Consider the following 24743-nt stretch of genomic DNA (forward strand, 5'->3'; position numbering starts at 1 on the left):
TGTTAATCGAATAAACCCTTCCCGGGTGTTTGGGGGGGGGGAGAAAGACGGTTCCAGACAATATAAGTTTCCCCTAGTTTAATTCCAAATGTAGTATTATTCTAAGAAAATATTTCTACTTTTACATACATCGTGTGCACATTCTTATTAATATTAAATCATAATTTTTTTTGTAAATAAATAATTGATCAATTTAAATTTATTCATAAAATTAATTAATAGAATATTATGCAAATAAAAGTAAATTTCTGTCAATTTTTTAAATAAAATATTATAAATTAAAGAATTGTTTAAGTTTACTTAATGCGTAACACATTAAAAGTGATACATTACCAAGTTGCGTTATTTAAAATATGTCAATTGAAATTATTGAAAATGTGAGTGATTTTGTTTCCATTATTCGTCCGAAATGAATATTCTGTGTAGCAGTATAGGCTAAATACCAAATAACAGGACCCTATTTGCACAAATTCACGAAAAGCATGACCCTGGTTGAAAGAATGTGACTTAACGCTTATTTAAAATTCACAAATTATGAATAATTTTTTCACAATTTTGCAAAAACAGGACCTTTCACAAAATGTCTGGCTGGACAGACCTCTGCTAGTTGTAGCAATCTTATCGAAGCCTCTGTCTTCGCAAGCAGTGACGTTTTTTTTACGCTATTTTTATAACTACTATTATAATATGTTTTTTTTTTTTTTTTATAACCGTTGTGAGTTTGCAATAGTTATTCGTGACTGTTAAATCAAATTTTACCTATCTTTAGTCAGCGCCCTCTATACTTATTCTGAAAATGGCACAAAACTGCAAAATAGAGAAGCCACAGTTTTGAAGAAAAAAAATGAAAGCGTTTGCAATCCGATTTTTTTAAATATTTAAAAACTTACTACATTGCTAAATTATCTGGGCTCATAAAAATTTGCAAAAAATTAGAATAACTCCTTGATTTTGATGATTTTAATCCGGGTGGGAAAATGTCGCCAAATTGGGGTTTTTTAAAAAAAAAGTTTAGTGGTTTTTAAAATGTTTAAGTCATTCGTTCGTTCTAAAGTTCAGATAATTCTCCCCATCAAGACGGCATATATATTTAAACATTATAGTTCAGCTTCAAGTGTAAAGCACTTGATTTGTGTATTTTTATTATTATTATTATTAATTTTCTTATCGAAAAGAGATTTGAAAAACCATGTTAACAGTAACCACTTTTTAAGATGTGGCTACGTTTTCAAAAATTAAACGATCAAAAAAATTTTGATATTGATATAATTTTTTTGAGGCTTTTATTAAAATATCGTATTACAAGGTTCATTTCTAAAAAAAGGAAAAATTTTAGAAACGAGCTTGAAATAAAGTGATTTTTAGGATATTATAAAATATTCATAATTCCATATTTATTTTTTAAAAAAATTAATAAAATCCTAAATAATCGCAGTTCTAATGTTACTTCTAATTTGATGATTAAATTTTAAGAATAGGGCAAAATTTAAAAAAAAAAAAATTGCTACGGACCAGTGACTAGTTGTAGCTTTTTAACAGTGGCCTCTTTAAGACATGGCTAATTTTTTCAAATATTGAAAATTTTAAACCATCAAAAAACTGTTGATATTAATAATATAAGGCTCTTTTGTGGTGTAGAGGCCTTTCTGTAACTCTAGCCTCGGGAAATAATTATAATAATAAAAAAATAATAATATATGGCATTTCTTTGGGAGCTTTTCTCAAAATATTGTTAAACAATACAAGGTTCGTTTCTGAATTGAAGAAAATTTTAAGAAATGAGCTTGAAATAAAATAATCAGAATGTTTTCTGAATATCATAAAATATTCATATTTCTTTTATTTTATAACTGTCGTTGAACAGCCGACCCCATTTGTTGACTTCACGACTACTAATGTTCCATCCCGTAGCCTTGTAATTTTGAACCCAATCCAGAAGACAAGGGATCGAGTACTGGAAGAAATTTGCCTTCGGGGAGGACTTTCTAGAGGGAACTAACCCGCATTTGCGTTACACGGAGTGGAAAACCACGAAGACCTTCCACGGTTAGCCTAACGGCATGGGGACTCTAACCCATGATCTGTCTACCACTGAGGATATTTCATGTCAACACTGTGTGCGTACAATTCGTCAGCCATCGCTGGGGTTCTTATGGTTGAAAATTATTTTTAGAAGAAAAAAAAAACTAAGCATTTCAGACAAACAAACCTCATCTCATTTTTTAAAGCTAACTATCCCCCGTGTATTTAATATCTCCCGTGAGAAAAGAGAAATTTTTTAAAATTTACCCAGTGAAGTAATCCTATTAAAAATCGTAAAATCAGTGAAAGAAAAGAAAATCAAAATTATTTTATTTTTCCCAAAAGGGAATAAAAAAAATCACGAGCATTTCTTCCCCTGTGATGCGTGAAAAAGGTATCTCTTGAGTATAATTGTGGACGGAAAAAACAATCAACATTTTTGCAGAAAAGAAATTTTTTGCTTCAATATTCTTTATTTTTCATTCTTCTCTAATAGGAATCGAAAAATTAAGACTATTTCTTTCCCCTTCGATGCGCCAAAAAGGCATCTTTCAAATATAATTTTATGGGAAGAAAAAAAAAACGAAAATTTTTGCAGAAAAGAAAACCAAAATTTTTTACTTTCTAAAGGGAAATTCTTTCTGCAAGAACTCAGTAACGTTCTGCGACAATTTCGATCATTAAAAATCTAAAATAATTCAGTGTTCTATTTTTTTTTTCGCATTGTACACATGCATGGAAAATTTAAAAACTAATTTTGTTGGTTTAATTTTTTGTAAAAAATATAGAAGCTCTATGTAGAAGCTAAGCTCTCTTTGTCCTAATCTAGTGAGAAAAAGCTTTTATTTCCCACATCATATTAAAGGTATCGTGGAATGAAATGATACGGTATCATCAAAACTTAATTAAAAATATAACATACGCAGCGCTGAAAGTTTTTTTTCCATAAATGTATTCTTTAAGATAATCTAAAATTTTAATATTCCACGAAAAACTTATTATAATGCTATTTTATTTAAATACAAAAGTACATAGCGTAAGAAATGGAATTGGGTGTTAAAAAACATGAATTCAAATTAAAAAAAAAAGTTATTACAACGAAAATGAAAATAAAAATCTATAAAAATTAAAATGTTTTTAAGCATTTTTTAGTTTATTTCTGTACATTATAGCTTTTATTTTTGATAATTACAGCCTATTCTGGATTAAAGAGCACCTTGATTTAACGAACAAATTGTCTCATTTTCCAAATTCTCGAAGACTTCGATAAATTATAGATTAAAATTTATAAAAATGATTCCGTTTTTAAAATTTTTTTATTCTTCACATTACAGCTTTTATATTTGATAATTTCGGTCTATTCTGGTTTAAGGATTGTCTCGTATTCTACTATGTCGTTATAAAAAATATATAAAAATTGAGCAGTTTTTAGCCATTTTTTAGTTCGGTTCTGAACATTATAGATTTATTTAATTTTTGATAATTTGTCCGATTCTGGTTTAACTATTGTCTCATTCTCTTCTTTCTCGTTATAAAATCTATAAAAATTAACCGTTTCCTTTAATCTATAAAAATTAACAGTAATCCTTTGCTCTTCATTTTAGCTTTTAAATTAATTTCGGGCGATTCTGGTTTAACGTTGCAAATAGTCGGTCTCGTTTTCTACTTTCTCGTTATAAACGAGTTAGATAAATTTTATTACAAGTCGAAAAACAGTTGTTCTTAAATTAGAACATTATCAATTTGAAGTTTATTTTATTCTCTGTATTTAGTCCTCTTGGAAATTTTGCACTGGAATTAATGTCCAAAATAAAAAGGCATTATCATATCAGAAAGATGTCAGGGACATTTATTTATTAAAAAATGTTCGCCTTTAAGACTCGCTTTGTTTATTGTCTAGTTATATTATTATTACAAATATTTAGAATAGTCTTTCACCTTCCTTATGAAAAGTGGATAGTTTCTAATTTTTGAAGTTCAATTTAAAATTGTTCTGTCATTTATTTATTTATTATATTTATTTTTACTTTTTTTTAAATATATAATTGATTTTTATTCTTTTTCTTACTTTATTTTTGCAGGTTTGGAAATAGGTAATTTTACAACCACATTTTGAAATAAAAGGGGATTTCTATTTGATATTTTAAAATTAGTTGATAACTGGTATTTCGATTTCGATTGCAGTACTTAAATCAAGAGAAAGTTTTCTTCTTTTTTTGTTTGCTTGATGTCGATAAAGGAAATTTTCTAGTACAAGAACTTTTGAATTTAATACGGCAAGATTCACTGTATTGGATTTCAGATGAGTTATAAATCTCTCGAAGAATTCAACTGAATAATTAGTTTAAATAACTATTTAATAGTATAATTTTTATTTAGTTTAATAGTATAAGTTAATTTATTACTCCACAAAAGCCTAAAATTGAAGGATAAAGAATGCAAGGAGGGAAAACCCCAGACCGAATAACTTTCGTTCTAATACTCATGTATTAGGTTTAGGTTGTAACTGAGTGATTTTAGGGTTTAAAATAGGTTAATTATTAACAAGTGTAGTTAACAGTCGCACGTTAATAAGTATAGATTAATTATTAACTACTATCAAGTTACGAAATCGATTGCGTTTTCGGCTCTTTTAAATTTCTTTTATCAATGGAACAGTTAAAATTGATCAATTAAGCCTATTTTTTCTTCTCTCTCTGAAAGATTTATTTATGCACTGGGTTTACTCCCACACTTCGGAAGTAGAGATATTTAACATTTTCAATTAGCAACTCGCACTTTCATGTTCGTATGTTCTGCGCTGTTTTCTGCAGTACTCATGAAAAGCATATGTACTGTCTGGCGTTCACGAGAACTCCTCCAGACACCAGAATCACGTACTGGCGGTTACGAAGATAAGTCACTTCGAATAAGAAGATGAGGTTAAGCGTTTCGCATTAGTTTTTGGGAGAGAGACGTTATTTGTTCAATTCTACCTATTTGAAATGGTTTTTCCTTTTGTTTCTTTAGCAGTAGACAACCTCAAACTTTCTGATAGGAGGTTTTCTCTTGAAAGTTGAACATTTTGCGCAGCGCAGTTGCTACAACACAACCTCTGCTGTCTATAGAGCTTGCTCGGAACCTATTTACTTGAAGTGCAGAATATGTCTGTATGAGAGATTAGCACATCATGTCTCATAGTATGTTTTGCCCAAGCTCTGTATAGAGAACCGAATCGGTTCTATAGTACCTGCGTTGCGCAGAACCTACGTATGTGATCGTACGAGAGATTTACGTGAAAGTGCAATATCTCTGTATTTTCACACATCTTATAATCCTGCTCGCTCATGTGCATATGCCCCGCACAGGCTGTGTGAAAAACCAAGTTTGTTCTGTATTAACTTTGCGAAAAACGTGAATATACGATATGCTACACGACAGTACTAATACTCTTCTGTGCTAGAAAACAAATTCGGTATATCCTATTAAACTTTCTCTTGCACTATAATGCTTTATGAAATTTCAAATTATTCTCTCCCACGCAACTGAAGGAATCTGTAAATTTCTGTCCAAGCTCGTCAAGAATGGCTGGACTCAGCACTGTCTAGTCCTGGACGCTTCTTAACACTGTTCACAAGGTTCGATTCTGCACATGACTCCTAGACTTTAAAAAAAAAAAAAAACTTCATATTTTTTTCTGTTTTAGGAAGAAAAAGCGTCTAAAAATTATCACCATGACTATCTCCGTGAAGAATTGTCGAAAATATCCATGTTAGGAACTATCAAAATAAATGTCTCTATCAAAAATGATCCAATGATCGCATGCTAAGAATTCTCAACGTGATTCTATGGTAACATTATAATGCTTCCCCAAATAAAATAATTTTTTTAGCAATATTTAATTTCGTTCCACTATATATTTTAAAAATAATCAGCATGGATGCATCGGTAAAGATATATCAACATGAATTTAAGGTAGCATTATGATTTTATAAATAAAATAATTTTAGTAGCGACAATAATTCCATAATTTCGTATGAAAATCGATGTTCAAAATTATCAACAATTATATATATATGTTGAGAATTATCAACATGAAGTTATGGTGAAAATGTGTCAATTAAATAAAATAACTTTATTAGCATATAATTAAATATATAATTTCCTTTCGCGAAATATCTCTTCATTTGAATATGATTTTGGTATGTAATGTTATAGTAAAATTATGTTTCGTATGAATATCCATGTTCCAAATTATTAACATGAATATAGTTGTTGATAATTGTCAACATGAAGAGATAACCTTGTCATGTTTTTTTAAATAAAATAATTTTATGAGCGGTAACAAATAATTTCTTTTCGTTAAATACCTTTTCACTTCAATACGATTTTGGTAATGTTATGGTAACATTATGTTTCTTTAAATAAACTAACTTTAATTAATTAAAATTAATTAATTGATTTTTAGTAAATTTTAAACGATATTCTCTAATTTCTTATGAATATTCACTTTCAAAAATATCAACATGAATATATTTGTTGAGAATTGTCAACATAAAGCTATGGTAACCGTTTAATATTTCCATTCATAAATTTTTTTTTGTATATAATTAACATATAATTCTAATTATATGTTAATATGTAATTTTTTTTTCTTTAAATATCTCTTCACTTGAATATGATATTGGTATGTAATGTTATGGTAATATTATGTTTCTATAAATAAAATAATTTTAGTAACGATATTCATGCAAAATTATATCGATATTCTATATCACATATCGATATTCTATTATCTCTTATGAATATTCATTTTCAAAATTATCAACATGAATATATTTGTTGAGAATTGTCAACATGAAGCTATGGTAACCGTGTAATATTTCCATTCACAAAATTTTTTTTAGCATATAATTATAATTATATTTTAATATGTAATTTCTTTTCGTTAAATATCTTTTCTCGTGAATATGATTTTAGTATGCAATGTTATGGTATAATATTATGTTTCTATAAATAAAATAATTTTACTAACGATATTTCGTTATTTCTTATGAATATTCACGTTCAAAATAATCTATAAATTTACTTGTTAAGAATTGTTAACCTGAAATTATGGTAGCCTTAGAATGTTTCCATTCATAAAATAATTTTACTAACGATATTCTATTATTTCTTATGAATATTCACGTTCCAAATAATCTGTAAATTAACTTGTTAAGAACTGTTAACCTGAAATTATGGTAACCTTAGAATGTTTTCATTGATAAAATAATTTTACTAACGATATTCTATTATTTCTTATGAATATTCACGTTCAAAATAATCAGTAAACTAACTTGTTAAGAATTGTTAACCTGAAATTATGGTAACTTTAGAATGTTTCCATTCAGAAAATAATTTTACTAACGATATTCTATTATTTCTTATCAATATTCACATTCAAAATAATCTATAAATTTACTTGTTTAGAATTGTTAACCTGAAATTATGGTAACCTTAGAATGTTTCCATTTATAGAATAATTTTATTATCAATAGCATATAATTTTATGTATAGTTACATTTCTCTTCTCTTGATTTAGAACTTATTAAAGGGAAAAAAAAAACTAATCTCTATATAATCGTTTCCCCATCTAAGTAAACATAAACAAACAAATAATTCTGCGTGTGATGATAATCGCGTACTTCCGAACTTAGAAAAGGTAAGGGGGAATAAGTGTGAGAAGGGGGGAGAATATCAAGAGAGAGATAGTTGCGTTCTTTTCCGTACAGGTAGAAAAGTTCTTTTTCCCTTGTCAGGATTGGCCGTCCCGTTTATGGGTCAGTGGGCCCGTGCTGACATAGACCCACTACCGCCTCGTGGTTTAGTAGGTCGCGGGTGAAAGTGGCTATTCCGTCGCTCACGTGTCGAATAGACTTTCACTTCTATAGGAAGCTTGCAGGCAAGTCGGTCGACTTTCGACTATCGCTCGCAATTATGTGAATTCACTTTTTTGGATTAAAAACTGCAACAGACAGTGAATTATTTTTTTTCTTCCACCTCTCCCCCCTTTAATTACTTTTCGGTGTGCTTTTTGTTTATTTTTTTTTTTCATCTCTCACTCGCTCGCCATCTTAGAACGATGAACAAGTGTTCAGTGTGCAGCATCGCCTTTGGATTTTATTACTATTTTTAACAACTGTTTACGTGTGTGATTTTTTTTTTCTTTCTCATTCTTCTTGGGATTTGATGTGTGCATATATTTTAGTGACCAAAATGTACCCGGATTTTCGACTTAGACCCGCTTGACAGTGAACAAAACAGACTGAAACTAACACTTTCAGATTTATATATAAAAATATATAATATATATTGAATACTGCCTGAAAATGATGGCTACATCGCATCTTATGGATACTTCTTTTTTGCTAGGGCCCTCCAACATGCTCTCTGTGGTGCCCTCGCAAGTGGGGTCCCCGCAACAACAGTCCAGTGGCCCCCTGGTTGAGTATTCACATGACCTGCCGGACACCAAGGAGGGTATTGAGGAACTGTGCCCTGTTTGTGGGGACAAAGTGTCCGGATACCACTATGGTCTGCTCACGTGCGAGTCTTGCAAAGGATTTTTCAAGAGAACGGTACAGAATAAAAAAGTTTACACCTGCGTGGCCGACCGCAGTTGTCACATTGATAAAAGTCAAAGGAAAAGATGTCCCTTCTGCCGATTTCAAAAATGTCTGGACGTTGGAATGAAACTTGAAGGTAAGTCTTTACTTTTTTTTAATTCTTTTTTTTATTTTTATAACGCATGAATGCAGTACGTGGAAACCCAAAAATAATTAATTTGTTTGGAACCTTAATACTGGAATAACTGAAATACTGAATGAAATTGCAATGAAATACAAAATTCTAAATTTTTTTTTTTATTTAAAAAAAAATGGAAATGCAGAGTGAAATTGAAATGAAATTAGCATCGATTAATTTTTTTTAAACGGAAAAGAAACATGATTTTAAACTTTAAAAGAAAAAATGGTTAAAAAAATGGAAAATTTTGAATAATGTAATGAATTACCGAAATAGTGAAATATGGCAATTGATTAAAATATTCTAAAATTAAGGGGGGAAATCGTTTTAAAGAAAATTAAGAATATTGAATCAAATAATAATTTGTATTACAGATATATATATATTTGTCTGTAGAAAGCAGGATACTAAAATTAAAAAAAATAAATAAAAGTACCAAAATAATTATTAAAATTATACTAAATGTTTTAGAGATTTATCTCTCACAATGGTTAGCAAGATTGTTATTTTAATTTTTTTTTCTTTAAATATTTTAAACAAAAATTGAAGAAAATGTTGAAATAGTGAATCAAATTACTACCCATTTTTGACAATGAGAAGCAAGATTCCGAAATTGGAAAGGAAATAAATGATAAATATGAAAAAAATGGATAATATTGAAATATTGTATAAATTGCAATGTGCACCATAGATATTTGTTTATCAAAATGGAAAGCAGGAATCTAAATATGTTAATTTTTTTTATATATTTATTACTAATTGAAAACATAGTCGAATAATTTTGAATAAATTTAGTACTAAGAAAAAAAATTCCATGTAATTTTCATGCCATTGAAATTGCTGTTTTATACTAACGTTTTTATTTAACCTTATTACCTGCTTAAGACACATTTTTTCAATAACATTTTGCATGCTTAAAATAAATGTCGTTAAACCAACTAGAAAATTACTCAAACTTTTTTCTTTCTGTGAAAAATTTCAAATATCAAATGAATTTTAAATTATGTGAAAAAATATATTTGCAATTACATTTACTAAAATGGTTTCTGATAAAAAAAATTATTTAACAAACTAATATTTAAAAAAAAATTTTTTTTTTTTCGAGTTAGACTTAATTATAATTATATAGACTTATCATTATTTTAATTTACTTGTTTGTCACAGTTTCCCCGTAACTATGCCCTGAATATTTGGTATTTTTGGATCCATATAATAATCTTTTTTCCCCATAGAATAACCTATGGTTATGGGCTTCTAAACGGATTTCCTAGCTTAAATATAGTTTTCTTTAATTTATTTATTTATCATTATAATTTTAAAAGACATAGACACTGTGTTTAAAATTTTGAGTTCTCTTTTTGGGAATATGTTTAGAATTCTTTGATTGAAAATATTGGGAATCTCGAATCGGGAATTGGTGCATAGTTCTCTAATTGGCAATAGGTCCAGAGTTCGGATACTCTGTCTATAAATAGACTTAACTTCTTTCATCTACCGAATTTTAAAAAGTGTTGGTGAAATTAAAAGAAATAAACGTATTTCAATCATCGTGATATTTTAAGACACGAAAACTCGTCGAAATTTCGTCTCTTGAGGTTTTAATTTTGAAGTGTTATTTCTAGAAAATCTGCTACGTATTGAAATAAAATTTATATATAAGATACGCAGTATGTGCAATCTGCATAAGAAAAAAAAAAAAGATACTTAAAATAAAATCATCTTAGTTTATAGTGTATGTTAGAAAAGTTTTAAAAGGTGTTAAAGGAAAAAGTTATTTTTTTAATCATTCCTTAAAACGATATTAAAAGGAAAGTTAAATAATATTTATTCTTTTAAACGGCGTTAAATTGAAAAAAAAAAAAAAAAAAAAAAAAAAGCGAAAGTATGAATGGATTAATGAAACTTTAATATATATTTTATATCATTTAACTTTTTGAATCTACCAGAAATGCTTACGAATCAAGTTTTTTCTTTCTTTCTTTGTTCTTTTAGATGAATGAAATATTTATCGTTGATAAGATATAAAGAAAATGCTTTTATATTATATCATTTCACAGTAACAATCTAGAATTACTAGCAACTGTATCAGTTTAAAGTAAATATTTATATTTAAAAGATTTTCTGCACATTGGAATCACGTTTTATGATTTATTTTTTCAAGGAGTGTAAAATTAACTTACGAAAATGATGTAGAGCTTACATAATATTAGTTTTCCTTGAAAAATTATGAACCTTAATCTGGATTTAAAAAAGTCGTCTTCTTTAGAATCATTTAGAAGATTGAAGTTAAAGTTATTATTCTCTGCTATTCTATTTTTATTTTACGCTAAGAAAATATCTGTTTCTCTTTCTCACTTTTTTTTTTTTAAATTTTCGTTTGTGTTTTAAACAGTTATTTTTGTCTTCGATTGTCATTTTAAGTAATGTTTGAATTCGAATAGTTGTTGGAATTCGTCGCTAGGTGTCGTTGATTAATGTATTCTGAAATATAAACAAACACTACACACACATTCTCAATTTCTATGAAAAATGTATCGTTTAAATTGCACACATCTTAAGAAATATTGATATAAGCAGCAATTTAAAGCTTAAAATGTGTCCATTTTATATCATATTTCAAAAAACAAAAGTTTAAAATCGGAAACTAGAAAACGATTACAAAAATTTCAATTTAATTAAGAAAGGTGAATGTTTTTTATTTTTTTTAAAAAAAAGTATCGTCGTCTGATGAAAAGTAAACAGATTTTTAATCTAAATAATTGAAAAAAAATTTTTAAGTAAATTCCTACGCAGTAGGTTATTTAATAAAAACGTATTAGTCCCAATTACTCAATCATCAAAAAAAAATTTTTTTTAAATGAATTGATAATCAAAAATTAAAAATAACTCAAATAAGGATTATTTCTACCATCTCTAGCTTTCATTTTTTAGTGTTATTTTACACGCTTTCAATTTTTACAAAATAAATATCGATAAAAAGAAAAGAAAAGAAAGAACATATTTAAGATAGAATTAGTCATACTTTTATCCGACTGCATATTTTAAATACTGCTATGACCGGTTTCCTTTTTTTTTTGTTACAATTCATCAAATACATTACATTACTACATTAAAAACTATGCAATTCATTACTGCATTAAAAGTAATGGAAAATTTTATCTACGAGAACGCAAATTAAATTACACAACTTTGTTTTGATCTTTCATAAATTTATCCTTTCGTATTGAAATGAGCTCGTGGTCTACATCGGCACGATGTTAAATAAAGATGACATCATACTTCACTTAAAATCACGCCAATGTAAATGAAATCGATATCTCTGATGCAGCTTATTTTGTTTCTTTTATTATGTAATTTACTCGCTTGTAAATTTTACTACATATTACCTAGTAGTGGAATCGTCAGGCAGTCGAAAAAAATCTATAATAGAATACACAAATTAAACATTTCAAATTTATTTGAATTTTTAGTAAGTTTATTTGGTATTTAAATTAAGACTAGTCATACTTTTATTGTAAATTAAATATTTAATGTAATTCTTATAAATAATTATATTCGTATTTATGTGGATATAATAGATAAATTTAATCCAACTCTCTTGTTTTTTGTTTGTTTTTGTTTGTTTTTTTTTAACATGCCAACAAACTTTATAACTTTTAAGGCAGTAAGTTTATATAAAAATACACAAATTAAGTATCGTTAATTTATTTGTATTTTAATAAGTTTAATTTTTGGTATTCGAATTAGAACCAGTCCTATTTTTATTATAAATTATTCCAATGTAGACACCTGTAACACACATAGCTGCCAGCTGTACTGGATTACTCCAGTTTCTCTTGATTTAATTATAATTATCCTGGTTTTTGTACATATTAGAAAATTTCCTAAAATTGAGTCTTAATTCCTAAAAAAAAAATCACTATTGAAATAGAATTTTTGTATAGATTATTGCTTGTTAGAATATTTAAATAAGTATTACTAATACATAAGGAAGTGAACCTTATTTATAGAAATCAGTTCAAAACATTGTTTCGTTCTAAAATGTTGTTTATTTTTATTCAGAACTTTCTTTTTAAATTAATTTAAAAAAAATATTTTAACTATCTTTGATGAATAAAATGGCTCTCAATATTCGTAATTATGAGTAAACATAATACATAACATTTCAAGTATGTTTAATGTCAATCATAACTGGAAAATATTGCAATATCTCTGTTCTAAAAATGTCTCATTTGGTCTTAAAAATTATCGCTTGCTTTTTTTTATGTGTTTATTTTATATTTTTATTTCATTCATGCTTTTGCTAGCCCGTTATTTTTTAATATATTTACTTTTATTCATGCTTTTGCTAGCCAATTATTTTTGAATATTTTTAGGCTTCAAAGCACGTTTTTACTCCGTTTAACTCACCCATAAATTTTACTACTTAAAAATCAATTGAAGTCTTGTTTTAGAATATAAATAAATTAAATGGTGCAATTAAAAGAGAAAAAAATATTCTTTGGTATCTAAATTAGAACTAGTCCCACTTTTATTATTAAGTTATTTCAATGCAGATAAAAGCTATCTTTAATACAACTCTTTTTTTTAAGCTGTTACAATTTCTGGCTTCCTTTTTTAGTGTCATTTCCCACGCCAGCGAATTTTTACGACATTAAAGTCGATCGAAATCAGCGTTTTTAAAGTGTTTGCCATTTACGCGCAGTCCCTGTGATCCGCCCAGAACAGCTTTAGCAACAACCGGCGACCTAATTTTTCACTTCGAAATCATCTGACCTAGTGACCCCGTTGGCAAAATGCAACGAGATAGTGCGACTCTCTTTTTTTAATTCTGTTACCGCTTTCTCTCGCTCTTTTCGACTAGGTCACTGTTAAAAAGATAACTCTCACTTTTTAAACTTTTACTCTCTTTTTATAAACTGATTTCCTCACTCATTTTCCCCCCCTCGTGATATGGTTTCCCCCCTCTCCTTTCACTTTCATGCTCAATCAACTGTTTTCTGCGTGATAAAGGAATAAATAAAAGATTGTTTTTTTTTTTTTTTTTTTTTTTTTTTTTTTTTTTTTGTTTGTTAATTTTTTAAAAACAGCGAAAATGAGGAAGCTGCTTCCCCTTTTTTTCTTCAAATATTGCAATATTTAATCTCAAATATGACGAATTTTAGTTTTGTTTTAATAAAGCTGATGTACGTGAAATGAAATGTAATGAAAGCTATTTTTACTTAATGTACGTGAAGTATTGAAAATTGTATGTCAATAGTTACTAGTTTCAACAAATTGTTTTCACTTTCGCTAAAAAAAAAAAAAAAAAAAAAAAAAAAAAAAAAAAAAAAAAAAAANAAAAAAAAAAAAAAAAAAGCGATTTATACATGTTAACATTTAACCCATTGGCAAAATGAAAATGGGTCTTGGTTAGGATTTGATGGCGTCCACACACTTTTCAACTGTGGTCAGGAGTAATCGTAAACAGTGCGCATGCGTCATCATTGCATGCGTTGCTATGGCGACCGCTGCTGCTTTTCTTTTCACAGCAGGGGTTTTTAACGTATATTTACATAATAATAATTCAAAGTATTTTTATATTCTTTTTATTATTAAAGTATAATTACTGTCTTGACGGTGATTTCAATATAAATATGAATGGTGAAGAAGGAAAAGTATTTTGTGACGTCTTGAAACACGTACATAGGCAGGATTTGAAAACCAATCCGACGACAAACATCAAATGAGACAGTTTTTGCAACCCATGATATTGAAATGTTTAACGGAGTCAATCCAGAAAGAAAAAGCATTTGACCAATGGATAACCAGTAATCGTAATAACTCGATCACAATTATTTCCCATTGTCCTCAAAAATACCAGAATTTCTACATACTCTCTCTCTCTTTTTTTTTAATATAAAATTTAAATTAAATGACGTGCTTCCTAAAATTTTTTTTTTTAAGAAATAAGTTAATCTTGCGATCTAATTCATTTTTTGAAGCATTCCTGAAACAGGACACAAGACGTTTGTGTGTTAATATTTAAACGCTCAAATTGATATTTCAGGACAAGATTTAAAAAAAAAAAAAAAAAAAAATAGTTCTTTTNAAAAAAAAAAAAAAAAAAAAAAAAAAAAAAAAAAAAAAAAGTGCTGATACTTAACTAAACATTTGATAAGTGCCCCTTTTTATAAAATTTAAAATAAATAAACACATTGAAATAATTAATTTCGAAAATATAGTTCTTAAGTTCTGTGATCTTATAATGGACTTTTAAGAATCATTCCTGAAAAAACCCTTCAGGCGTTGTTGAACTTTTCAAGTCGATATTTCAGAACAACATAATTTTTTTTTATTATTTTAATTAAAATATTAAAAAAAAACCTCGCAGTATCAACCAAACGCTCAATATGCGATGTAATTTATGAAATTTTAAATGAACAAATATTTTTAGAAATAATTTATGTTGTAAAAATAATGTTTGGAGGTTTTATCATATATTTTATGTAAAGGGTTGCAATGCGCTAGTGTGCTTGATATCGGAATATATATATATAAAATTTGAAATGTTTAAAAAAATTTAATGGTAAAAAGTGTGGTCTTAGCATACATTTTAAGGTAAGGCGTTAGTGGGTTAATAATGTCGATATCAAGTTGATCTTACAGAACATAGAAAAATAAAAATAAACAAATTAAAAGTAAATATTAAGTATTAGTATGGAAAAGATCCTGCAATATCAACTGAACGCATGATTCCTGGTTTTATTTTATAAGACATTAATGCTGACAATGCGTTATGCTATGTATATGTAGTCTTATAGATATATAATATACTTAGTCTTATAGATTTTAATAAAAGGGCCGCGGGTCTTTAGTAGGTTAAAAATGTAGGGATCAAACTGATATTTCAGGGCAATATTCTTTTTAAAAAAATTTCGAATAAAAAGCACTATCAGTATCAACCTAACTCATGCTACGTGATTGCATTTATGAAATTTAAAATGTATGCTGAAAAAATATTATACATGTTCGTATCTTAAAATTTGTGTAAAAGCACGCAAGGCTTTAGTGCATTTTATAGCTCAACTTTATGTGTGATATTACAGAACAACTTTTAAAATATAAGCGCTTGTAAAAGGTACAAATGCGAAGGATCGATTTTATTTAAAGTTAGCGGGTGTGTATGACCTTTTCATTGAATGAAATTAGCCATTTTAGTCGTTGAATAGCAAACACAAGAAAGCATAAAAAATAATTCTTCATCAATCAATCTTTTTCTTTCTCCTTCGCGTTTGTTGTTTTGTTAAGTGGGAAAGAATGTTAAAAACTTGTCAGTTGAAAGTATGTGGGTTTGATATAGCCGTGACCCACTATTTTTAATTGCTCTTTTTTTTGTTACTGCTTTCTTTTTTAAGGTTTAACTGTTTGCAATGTATGCCTTTTAATTTGAAATTTTAATATCGCGAAATATCGTGCTGAAGTATCGGTATTTCATTATATCGCGACATTTTTTTCAGTTTATCTTATTTTACATAGATCAATATTTTCCTTGTCCAAAGAAAATATATCAAAATTCACGATAATATCATAGCTGATAATTATCGTTTTCGATAATGCTCACTACGTAATTATTTTTAATATTAATATTGCCGATAATATTCGCGATATTTAATGTAGGATTAACATCATCAGTAGTGCTCACAACATTATCGTATTTGAGTTTTATAGTTGTTGATGTTGATTGCGATAATTATCCTATTTGACGATAATTATCGTATATTCGACCTTAAGAGTCACAGAAGGTATTCACGGTGTATCGCGATGTTTTTAAAATGTCGATATTTCGCGACGTATCAATATCTTGTCCAGCTGCGCTCCCAATACACCTTTTTTAATGTGTAGAAATAATTTCGTACTATATTTGTCTGGTCCTTAAGAATTATGAATAGTTTAACATTTCGTTTGTACTTATTGTAGTTTTTTCCCTTTGTAGGATAGAAATAAAGGGGAAAAAATTCAATATAAGTTCAAATTATTAGAGAATAATTAGAAAATTAATGTATAATTTAATAATTAGAAATAGAAAATTAATTTATTAATTAGAAAATGATATGTTATCTTATGAGTACTATGAAAGCAGTAATTTCTATAGATGCTAGTAATTTCTATATAAAAATAAAACTTCATTAAAGTAGTGTTATAACTTAAAAGATAAATAAAATGGTACCCCCCATGAGTTTTTTTTTTTTTTTAACGTAAGCATATGTACAGTGTGGGAAAGAAGAAAAAAAATAAGGGGGGGGGGGAACGGACAACCCTTCATAACTTTTGATCTAATGTTCGGATCTTCACATTAGGGCTCATTCATAATGGTTCGAGGGGGTGACCTTAAATACCCTAATTAGTTAGTGCAGACGAAATTTTAAGTTACGAAATCAAACACAAAAACTTACTTTCTCTAAATAAACATAGCTTTTTTTCAACGAATTCTTATTTCTGACCTCCAAAATATAGGAGGTAGCCGCAATCTGGGAAATATGATCTTCATGGTTTGATCAGGAGAGCGATTCAAAGTTTGGACCTTAATGTTAATTTTACTTTTTGTATATTTCGCCATATCTCGAGATCTTTTTAAGCGAATTATATCTTTGCAAACAATTATAAATTTTGTTGATCCACGCAAACAATGAATTTTAGTAAATATTTTTTTATTTTTTTATTATTTTATTAAATAAATGTAGAAAATGTTTTGAATTGTAAGGTATGCAATTTTCATGCCATTTTAAAGTATGTAAATTTTACATGGCAAAACACCAAATTTGAGCAAAATCGTTTGAATTTGTTCTTGGGAGATCGAATTTTAAATATACGACTTTTTTAAAATTCCATTTCTCAGCAACTATTTAACCGATTTCGTAAATATGTTAAACATTGTATAGCTTACAATTCAAAATTTCCGACTATTGTTTAATAAAATAATAAAAAAATAATATTTATTAAAATTTATTTTTTTGCATGGAAATATTTTTGGATAAACGAATTTTATAATTGTGTGCAAAAATGCTTTAATTCGCTTAAATTCTCGATATACGGTGAAATACGCAAAAGTAAAGTTAACATTAAGGGGTCCAAACATTAGATCGCTTACCTGATCCAACTATGAGGATCGTATTTCCCAGAGATGCGGCTACCCCCATATTTTGTGGTTTAAAAAATCCGAATCCGTTGGAAAAAAAGACATGTTTATTCAGAGAATGCACGTTTTTGCGTCTGATTTCGTAAAAATATCGTCTGAACTCTTTTCATGAACATATTTGTCACCCTCTCAAAACAGCAAGATTGGGTCCTAAAACGTGAAGATCGAATCATTAGAGATCAGGGTGAAGCGTTTGTTTTTGCTGCACTGCACACGTAATTTTTTTGATGCTGTTAGATTATCCCAAAATATGCGGGAAATAGTACAATAAAGCGAACAGGGCTCGAAATTTAAGGTGACCACTAAAATTTTACTTAAACCACCATAAAATAATTATCCAATGATCCTCCGAAGCAGCAATCGATGATTTGCTGTTTCATGTTATGGTTTTTGTTACTAAAAAGCATATTGTCCCGTGACATTACATATTTTTTGTATTTTCATTTAAATACACTTTATCAATTTTTAAAATAGACATGTAAATGAACTAGTGAAAATGTGTTCAGACAAGTAATATAGAAAATCAGGAAACTAACATAGAAAAATTAAGAAATTAACATATAAAAATAAGTCACTAGACGTAATTTCTTAATTCCTACCCCTGTCAAGTGCATCCTTATACGTCGTCAATAGGTCTTCCCTGCTTAAGAGGTATCTCGGCAGAGAAAAAACTGTACAGGGGCATTTAGGGGTTGTACAGGGGCATGTGTCGGAGAAGCATGGATTATGTCTTTTCAGTGCTATTTTATGTATTCTATCAATTTGTTGCTGATTTAAATTAACAAATCTTTTGTTTGAGAATTATTTCATTGTCATCGTTCCCCGTTATTGTCATTTTTTTGTTAAATAAAAATTGCTTTAAAGAATTATTTCTGGATGATTAAGTTCTGAAATTGAATTTTTTTTTCATGATTAAATTTTTTATTTCTAACTTTGTAGTTTTCGGTTTTATTTTTAAGTAAATTTTCCCACAAGCAGTGATAGCCTACCCCCCAGTTCGATATATATATATATTAATACAGTCAATTCGCTATAACTCGAAGTACGATAACTCGAATATTACTATAACTCGATTTTTTTATGAGGTCCCGACCCTTTTATATTTAATTTCATGTTAATCATTCTCGATTACTCGAAATTTACTCCCTTTAACTCGATTTTTTTATGAGGTCCCGACCCTTTTATCTTCAATTTTATGTTAATTATTCTCGATTACTCGAATTTTACTCCCTTTAACTCGATTTTTTCTGGATCTTTTAAAGCAGAAAAAAACAACAACCTAGGAGGTGATATCTTGCCCCTTCCTTTGCAACACACACACAATGTCTTTTGCACTCTTCATGGAGAAGCTAAAGCTGTCCCTCTTGAAGTATGTGAACAATGGTTAAATGAAACGTTACCAAATTTACTTCAAGGATACAATTAAAAATAATGTTTTCAATACTGATGAAATGGGTTTATTTTTTAAATGTCTTCCAAATAAGACTAGGATGTTTAAGGATGAAAACTGCTCAGGGGGTAAAATGAGCAAGGAACGTTTGACTGTCCTAGTTGGAAGAAATGCGTCTGGGACAGAAAAATTGCCCTTAGTTGTTATCGGAAAATACCGAAATTTCCGATGTTTCAAGAATGTAAAAACGTATCCTTGGGATTACAAGTCTAACAAAAAGTTTTGGATGACATCAGTTTTATTTGAAGACTATGTAAGAAAATTGGATCGGAAATTCTTCGCTAGAAAAAGAAAAGTGGTACTCTTTATGGATAAATGCGCAGCGCATAGTGATCTACCTAATTTGAAAGCAGTAAACTTGCAGGTTCTCCCACCAAACACAACAGCAAAGTTGCAGCCGATGGACCAGGGTATCATAAAGTGCTTCAAACAGTCTTATCGTAAATGGCTTGTCAGAAAAATGATCTTAAATATTGTAAGCATTTAGAAGATTTGTAATTAATAAATAAGCATTAATTAAATAATCCGACAATATTTTGAAAGTCCAAAACCGAAACTAACGGTAAGTCGAACTTCCGATATGTCGAAGTTTTTCGTCAGTCCTATCAGATTCGAGTTATCGCGAATTCACTGTATATATATATATATATAATAATAATAATAAACTTAATTATTGTGGAGTTTTTTTCTTCAATATTTTTCATAAGATAAAAATAATCTAATTATTTCTGTCATTTGAAAACGAAGTTAAATTTAAGAATTTTCTAATTATAAACGGGACAACAGTAAGTTATTACAAGAATGTCTTATTGCCTACTTGAAAATTATGTTTTTTCGCCAAAAACGCTCTCTTATTCATAAATGTGACTTATCATTTTATAACAGTTCAATTATAAAAAATCTACACAAATGTTCAATTTCAGCGGTATATTTATTTAGTTATAAATCCCCTCATTTTCTTTAAAAGCAAGGCTAATTAAACATTGACACATCTGCTTTAATAAGACAAGAAAAAACGGGCTCTTAACGATGGAGATAATAAAAAAAAAAGAAAGAAAAAAAAAAAGAATTTCGAATATTCTTCAAGGTCAAAAGTCTTCTTAACGCACCCAGTAGTTGAAAAAGCCCATTCCTTCCTGTTTCGAAGAAGCATAGAAATTTGTATTCATATCCCTCCGCCCCCCTTTCACTGATGGAACCGGTTGTATAGAAATGACGTTTGAATTCTGAAAAATTATATTTTATTAGATGGATACTGTTGCAGCCGCTCTTGTCCGCCTGGCGCCTTTTTAACCCCTTTTACACCAAAGAAAAAAGCGCTGTCGGCCATGTTAATGAAAGATAGCTTATGTTATGTTTTTTTGAGTTGAGTTTTTTTTGTTGCGTCGCCGTTCGTGAATAGTTGTTAGAATAAACTACTACGAACACGATTAAAATTCACAAAAGAAAATATCATAAAATTTGTTTTAATTTAAAAAGAATTAAAAAAAATGTACTTACTAAAATCATATTACTTATATACAAACTGACTTATAATTTATTAAGGAGAAAAAATAATCAGAAATTGAATAGCAAAATGTTTAATTACCATATATTTGAAGCACAATTATATGGAATTATTTTTATTTACTTTCATTCCTTTTTTTCCCCCAATACACTCATTGTATATTGAAATAAACTTTAATTCTTCAATCTATTTTCTTGATTTATTTTTCCTACTTAACTCTTCTTGTTGTAGTTGTTACTAATGCTACTTGCCAATGCTAGAAAGCCTGCCATGAGGAATCTAATCGATTTAAGGCATAGGGTGCGTTTCTTGTTTTTCAATGGCGTTATTTATGGCCTAGACTACAACCACACACACGTCACAGTACATTTTACACGTAGGATCCATTCATACACCCACAGATGAGGCTGGGATAGTCTGGTTGGTAGGGCACTGGGCCCATGTCCAAGAGTTCGTGGGTTCGATCACCGCCGGCCGAAGACTCCCCTTGTAGTAAATGGTGACTGATGCGCGTTAAATCTGCCGAGTTGCAATGTCCTCCAAGTTCCCATAACAAATCAATACCTCTGGGGGTACTGATCCAGTAGAGTACTTATCTTCTGAATTGGTTCAGAATTACAAGGCTACGGAGCTGAACATTAGTAGTCTTAAACCCAGAATCAGTCTGCTGTTCAACGACGGATATATATACATCCACTGATCGTGAATTTGACCTGAATCAGAGAACGATCCATTTCCAATTCAGTAGCCCCAGAGGTATTGATTTGTTATGGGAACTTGGAGGACTATGTGATCTCGACATATTTGACGATCACCAGTCACCATTTAATATACAGGGATTCTTCAACCGGCGGGATTCGAACTCACGAACATGAGCCCAGCGTCCTACCAACCAGGCCATCCCAGCCTCAACTGAACTCTTTCTGTCTCGTCGATACTCTCAAAACTCCCGCAAATCCTTTTTTTATACCGTCTTTCAAAAACCCACTCCTTTATAAGTTAAATGCAATCATATTAGCCTTAAGAGTTAAGATCCAATCAAAACTAAAAGGGTTTGGACAAATCCTGAATAAAAGAAATGGGGGGGGGGCTCAAACGATTCTCCCACATATTACACCCAGTTGGTCAAAAGTTAACTGTATCCCCTTAATTACTACAGCTGGGCAGGAAACTACAACATCGTCTCCCAAAATCTGGTGTTCACTAAAAACAGAGTAGGACAGGAAATCCATTTACTGTGCGGCATTCAGGAGAACTACTCCAGACATCAGTTTCGCTTCGTGGCGGTTACCATGGTTACGAGGGAAAGTCACTTCGAATAGGGGTGTGGGGTGAATAGTTTTGTCTTGATCTTTGCATAGGTCAGCTTAAGCAAACCAATCGACACCTTCATATCTCCATGTCACCCCCATTCGAAATGTGCTCTCGCTTGTTACCATAGCAGCAGACAGCCCCAGACTTTTAGTCTGTAGGAGTTCTCCTCAAAGCCGCACTGTATCTGAATAGTAAGTATAAGAAAAAAGGGAATGAATTAAATTAAATAAGGTAAATTAAAATATAATTTGAGTTTCGATGTCATTGAAGATATCGTATCGTTTTGGGTCTGTTGCAAACGATTTTTATAATCGTGTGCGATACTTTTTCAATTTGCTTTAAAAGTTCTCGAGGTTAGTGATATGCACAAAAACTAAAATTAAACTGGGGAACCTATTTCCCAAATTTCGGCTACCCCCCTATATTTTGGGGGTCAGTCATCCTAATCCGTCGAAAAGAAGATATTTTTATTTAGAGAAAGTACGTTCTTGTGTCTGATTTCGTAACTTAAAATATAGTCTGCGTCTGCAATTAATTAGCATATTTGAGGTCACCCCCTCGATTTTACATATTATTGTTATTTATAGACACGTTACAATAATTGTGTTGCGGCTACAATAATTGTGTTACAATAATTGTGTACAGTAATCATAATCCATCGAAAAAAAGGTGTGTTTATTAAGAGGAAGTAATTTTTTGTGTGTGTGCCTGTTTTCGTACGTCTTGAATCGTTTTCATAACTTTCGTGAACTTAATTAACCTTATTTCGCAACTTAACTTTATTAATAATTAATTCGTCTGTTTTGATTAATTAGCTGTTATGATTAATTGGACATTCGATCATTAGATCAAAGGGTGTTTCGTTTACTTTTTGCGCACTGTACACTAACTCCATGTTTAATAAATTTTAAAAGCACTAAAATAAAATTATCGAAAATCGATATATGTTTATAGTACCAGCAAAATATTTTACATACAGTTAAAAAAAAAATAGTTTAAAAGTTTCTTGGCACTTTTTTTTAGTCTATTTCATATGCATGTTATGCATATATAAATGCATATTATGCATATATAATATATAATTTATGTATGCATATTATGCATATATAAATTATGCATAATTTATATGCCTCGTCATTTTGTTATTTCATTGTAAAAAATGTCTTCATTATCAATGTGAGCAGACTTTAGAAAAAATTCTCTCAGTAAACAATGTATTCATTTATTATGTTATAAAAAAAAATTTTAAATTTAAATTTTTTTTTCTCAAAAAAGAACAACATTTATTTGGTTTTTAATTAATGATTGATCGTGTTGTAAATCATGCTAGCCCTGATAAATAAAACATCAATAATATTCTTATTTGCGGTTTTTGGTATTTTGCATAATAGTTTCAGCAGGTTGCTCAAAACTTAAAAATTAATGGCCTTTCTAAATGTTATTGCAGGTCTTTATTACAAAATTAGAGAGTAAAACTTTAGTAAGAAATTCTGGATAAAAACGCTTATTTTTAAGTTGTTCGGCTGCGTCAAAATTTTCGGTAGCAATTATTATTATAATTTTTTTTTTAACGAAAGCAAAATTGTATAGCATTTATTATCGAATGCTTAACTTTTTTTCTTTCTTTATATCAAATAAAAATTAATAATGGTTTGTAAGCATAAGTACTATTTTTTCAATTATTTATTTCCTTTTTTTTACTGTTATCCAATGAGTATAAACAGTAAAGAAATTTAATGCTGTTAAAATTTAATAATTAACATTAATATAACAATGTAATAAATATTAATAACATAATTATTTCACAAATGTTTAATAATAAACATTTAATATCTGATTATTTTCGGAATTTACTATCTATTCAAATATTCAAAACTTTTAAATGTCTAATATATATATATATTTTAGTCTTCCTGGAATATTAAAATTCCAACTGGAAAAGAAAGGAAGGGAGAAAAAAAAATCTCTGTTCATTTCCTTTCCCTGTTTCTGGGTTCAGGTGTTTCCCGCCTTAGTTTCCGAGTCCTTGGAAAACCCTTTTCCTACTGTGAAATCTTCATAGCAACGCACATGCGCAGTCTCCTCATTCTTCTCAGAAGAGAGATAATATTGGTTGGGGATTTGGTTGGTCGGGGAGACAGTATCGTAGACTTCTTGCAGACACTTAAAATTTATTAAGAATATTAAATCTATAAATATATAAATCTTAAATTCAGACGTTTTTTGAGATGATTTATTTTTCTAAAAACAATTGTATGTAGCTTGTTTGTAGACTTTTATCGTTATTAAAAATATATATATATATTTATGTCAATAACGACTCGTTGTAAAATCGTCTGCTGCTTTTTCGACAACTTTATTTAATTGAACGTTTATAAAAAAAGAAAAGTGTTGTTTTATTTATTTTGTATTCATTTTTGGCCACTTGATTGAACAATCTAAAATAATATTATTTGCATCTCGTTACTTAAAATTTGACGTTATTTTAATGTTTATCAATATTTTCA

The 24743-nt window shown here is 29.0% G+C and overlaps 1 protein-coding gene across 2 annotated transcripts in view; it reads left to right on the forward strand.

Moving 5' to 3' along the window:
• LOC107440180 (ftz transcription factor 1) overlaps positions 1 to 24743 on the forward strand; it is a 190270-nt gene that overhangs the window by 76026 nt on the left and 89501 nt on the right. For both annotated transcript variants that reach the window (XR_006225056.2, XM_016053025.4), the window contains exon 2: positions 8416 to 8745. Coding sequence is in view for 1 of the 2 variants with exons in the window: in XM_016053025.4 (XP_015908511.1) it covers positions 8416 to 8745 (330 nt within the window). In the remaining variant the exon portion in view is untranslated. The remainder of the gene's footprint in view (positions 1 to 8415; positions 8746 to 24743) is intronic.

This window comes from Parasteatoda tepidariorum, chromosome 1, assembly GCF_043381705.1.
Source record: "Parasteatoda tepidariorum isolate YZ-2023 chromosome 1, CAS_Ptep_4.0, whole genome shotgun sequence".
In the NCBI taxonomy this organism is placed as follows: domain Eukaryota; kingdom Metazoa; phylum Arthropoda; class Arachnida; order Araneae; family Theridiidae; genus Parasteatoda; species Parasteatoda tepidariorum.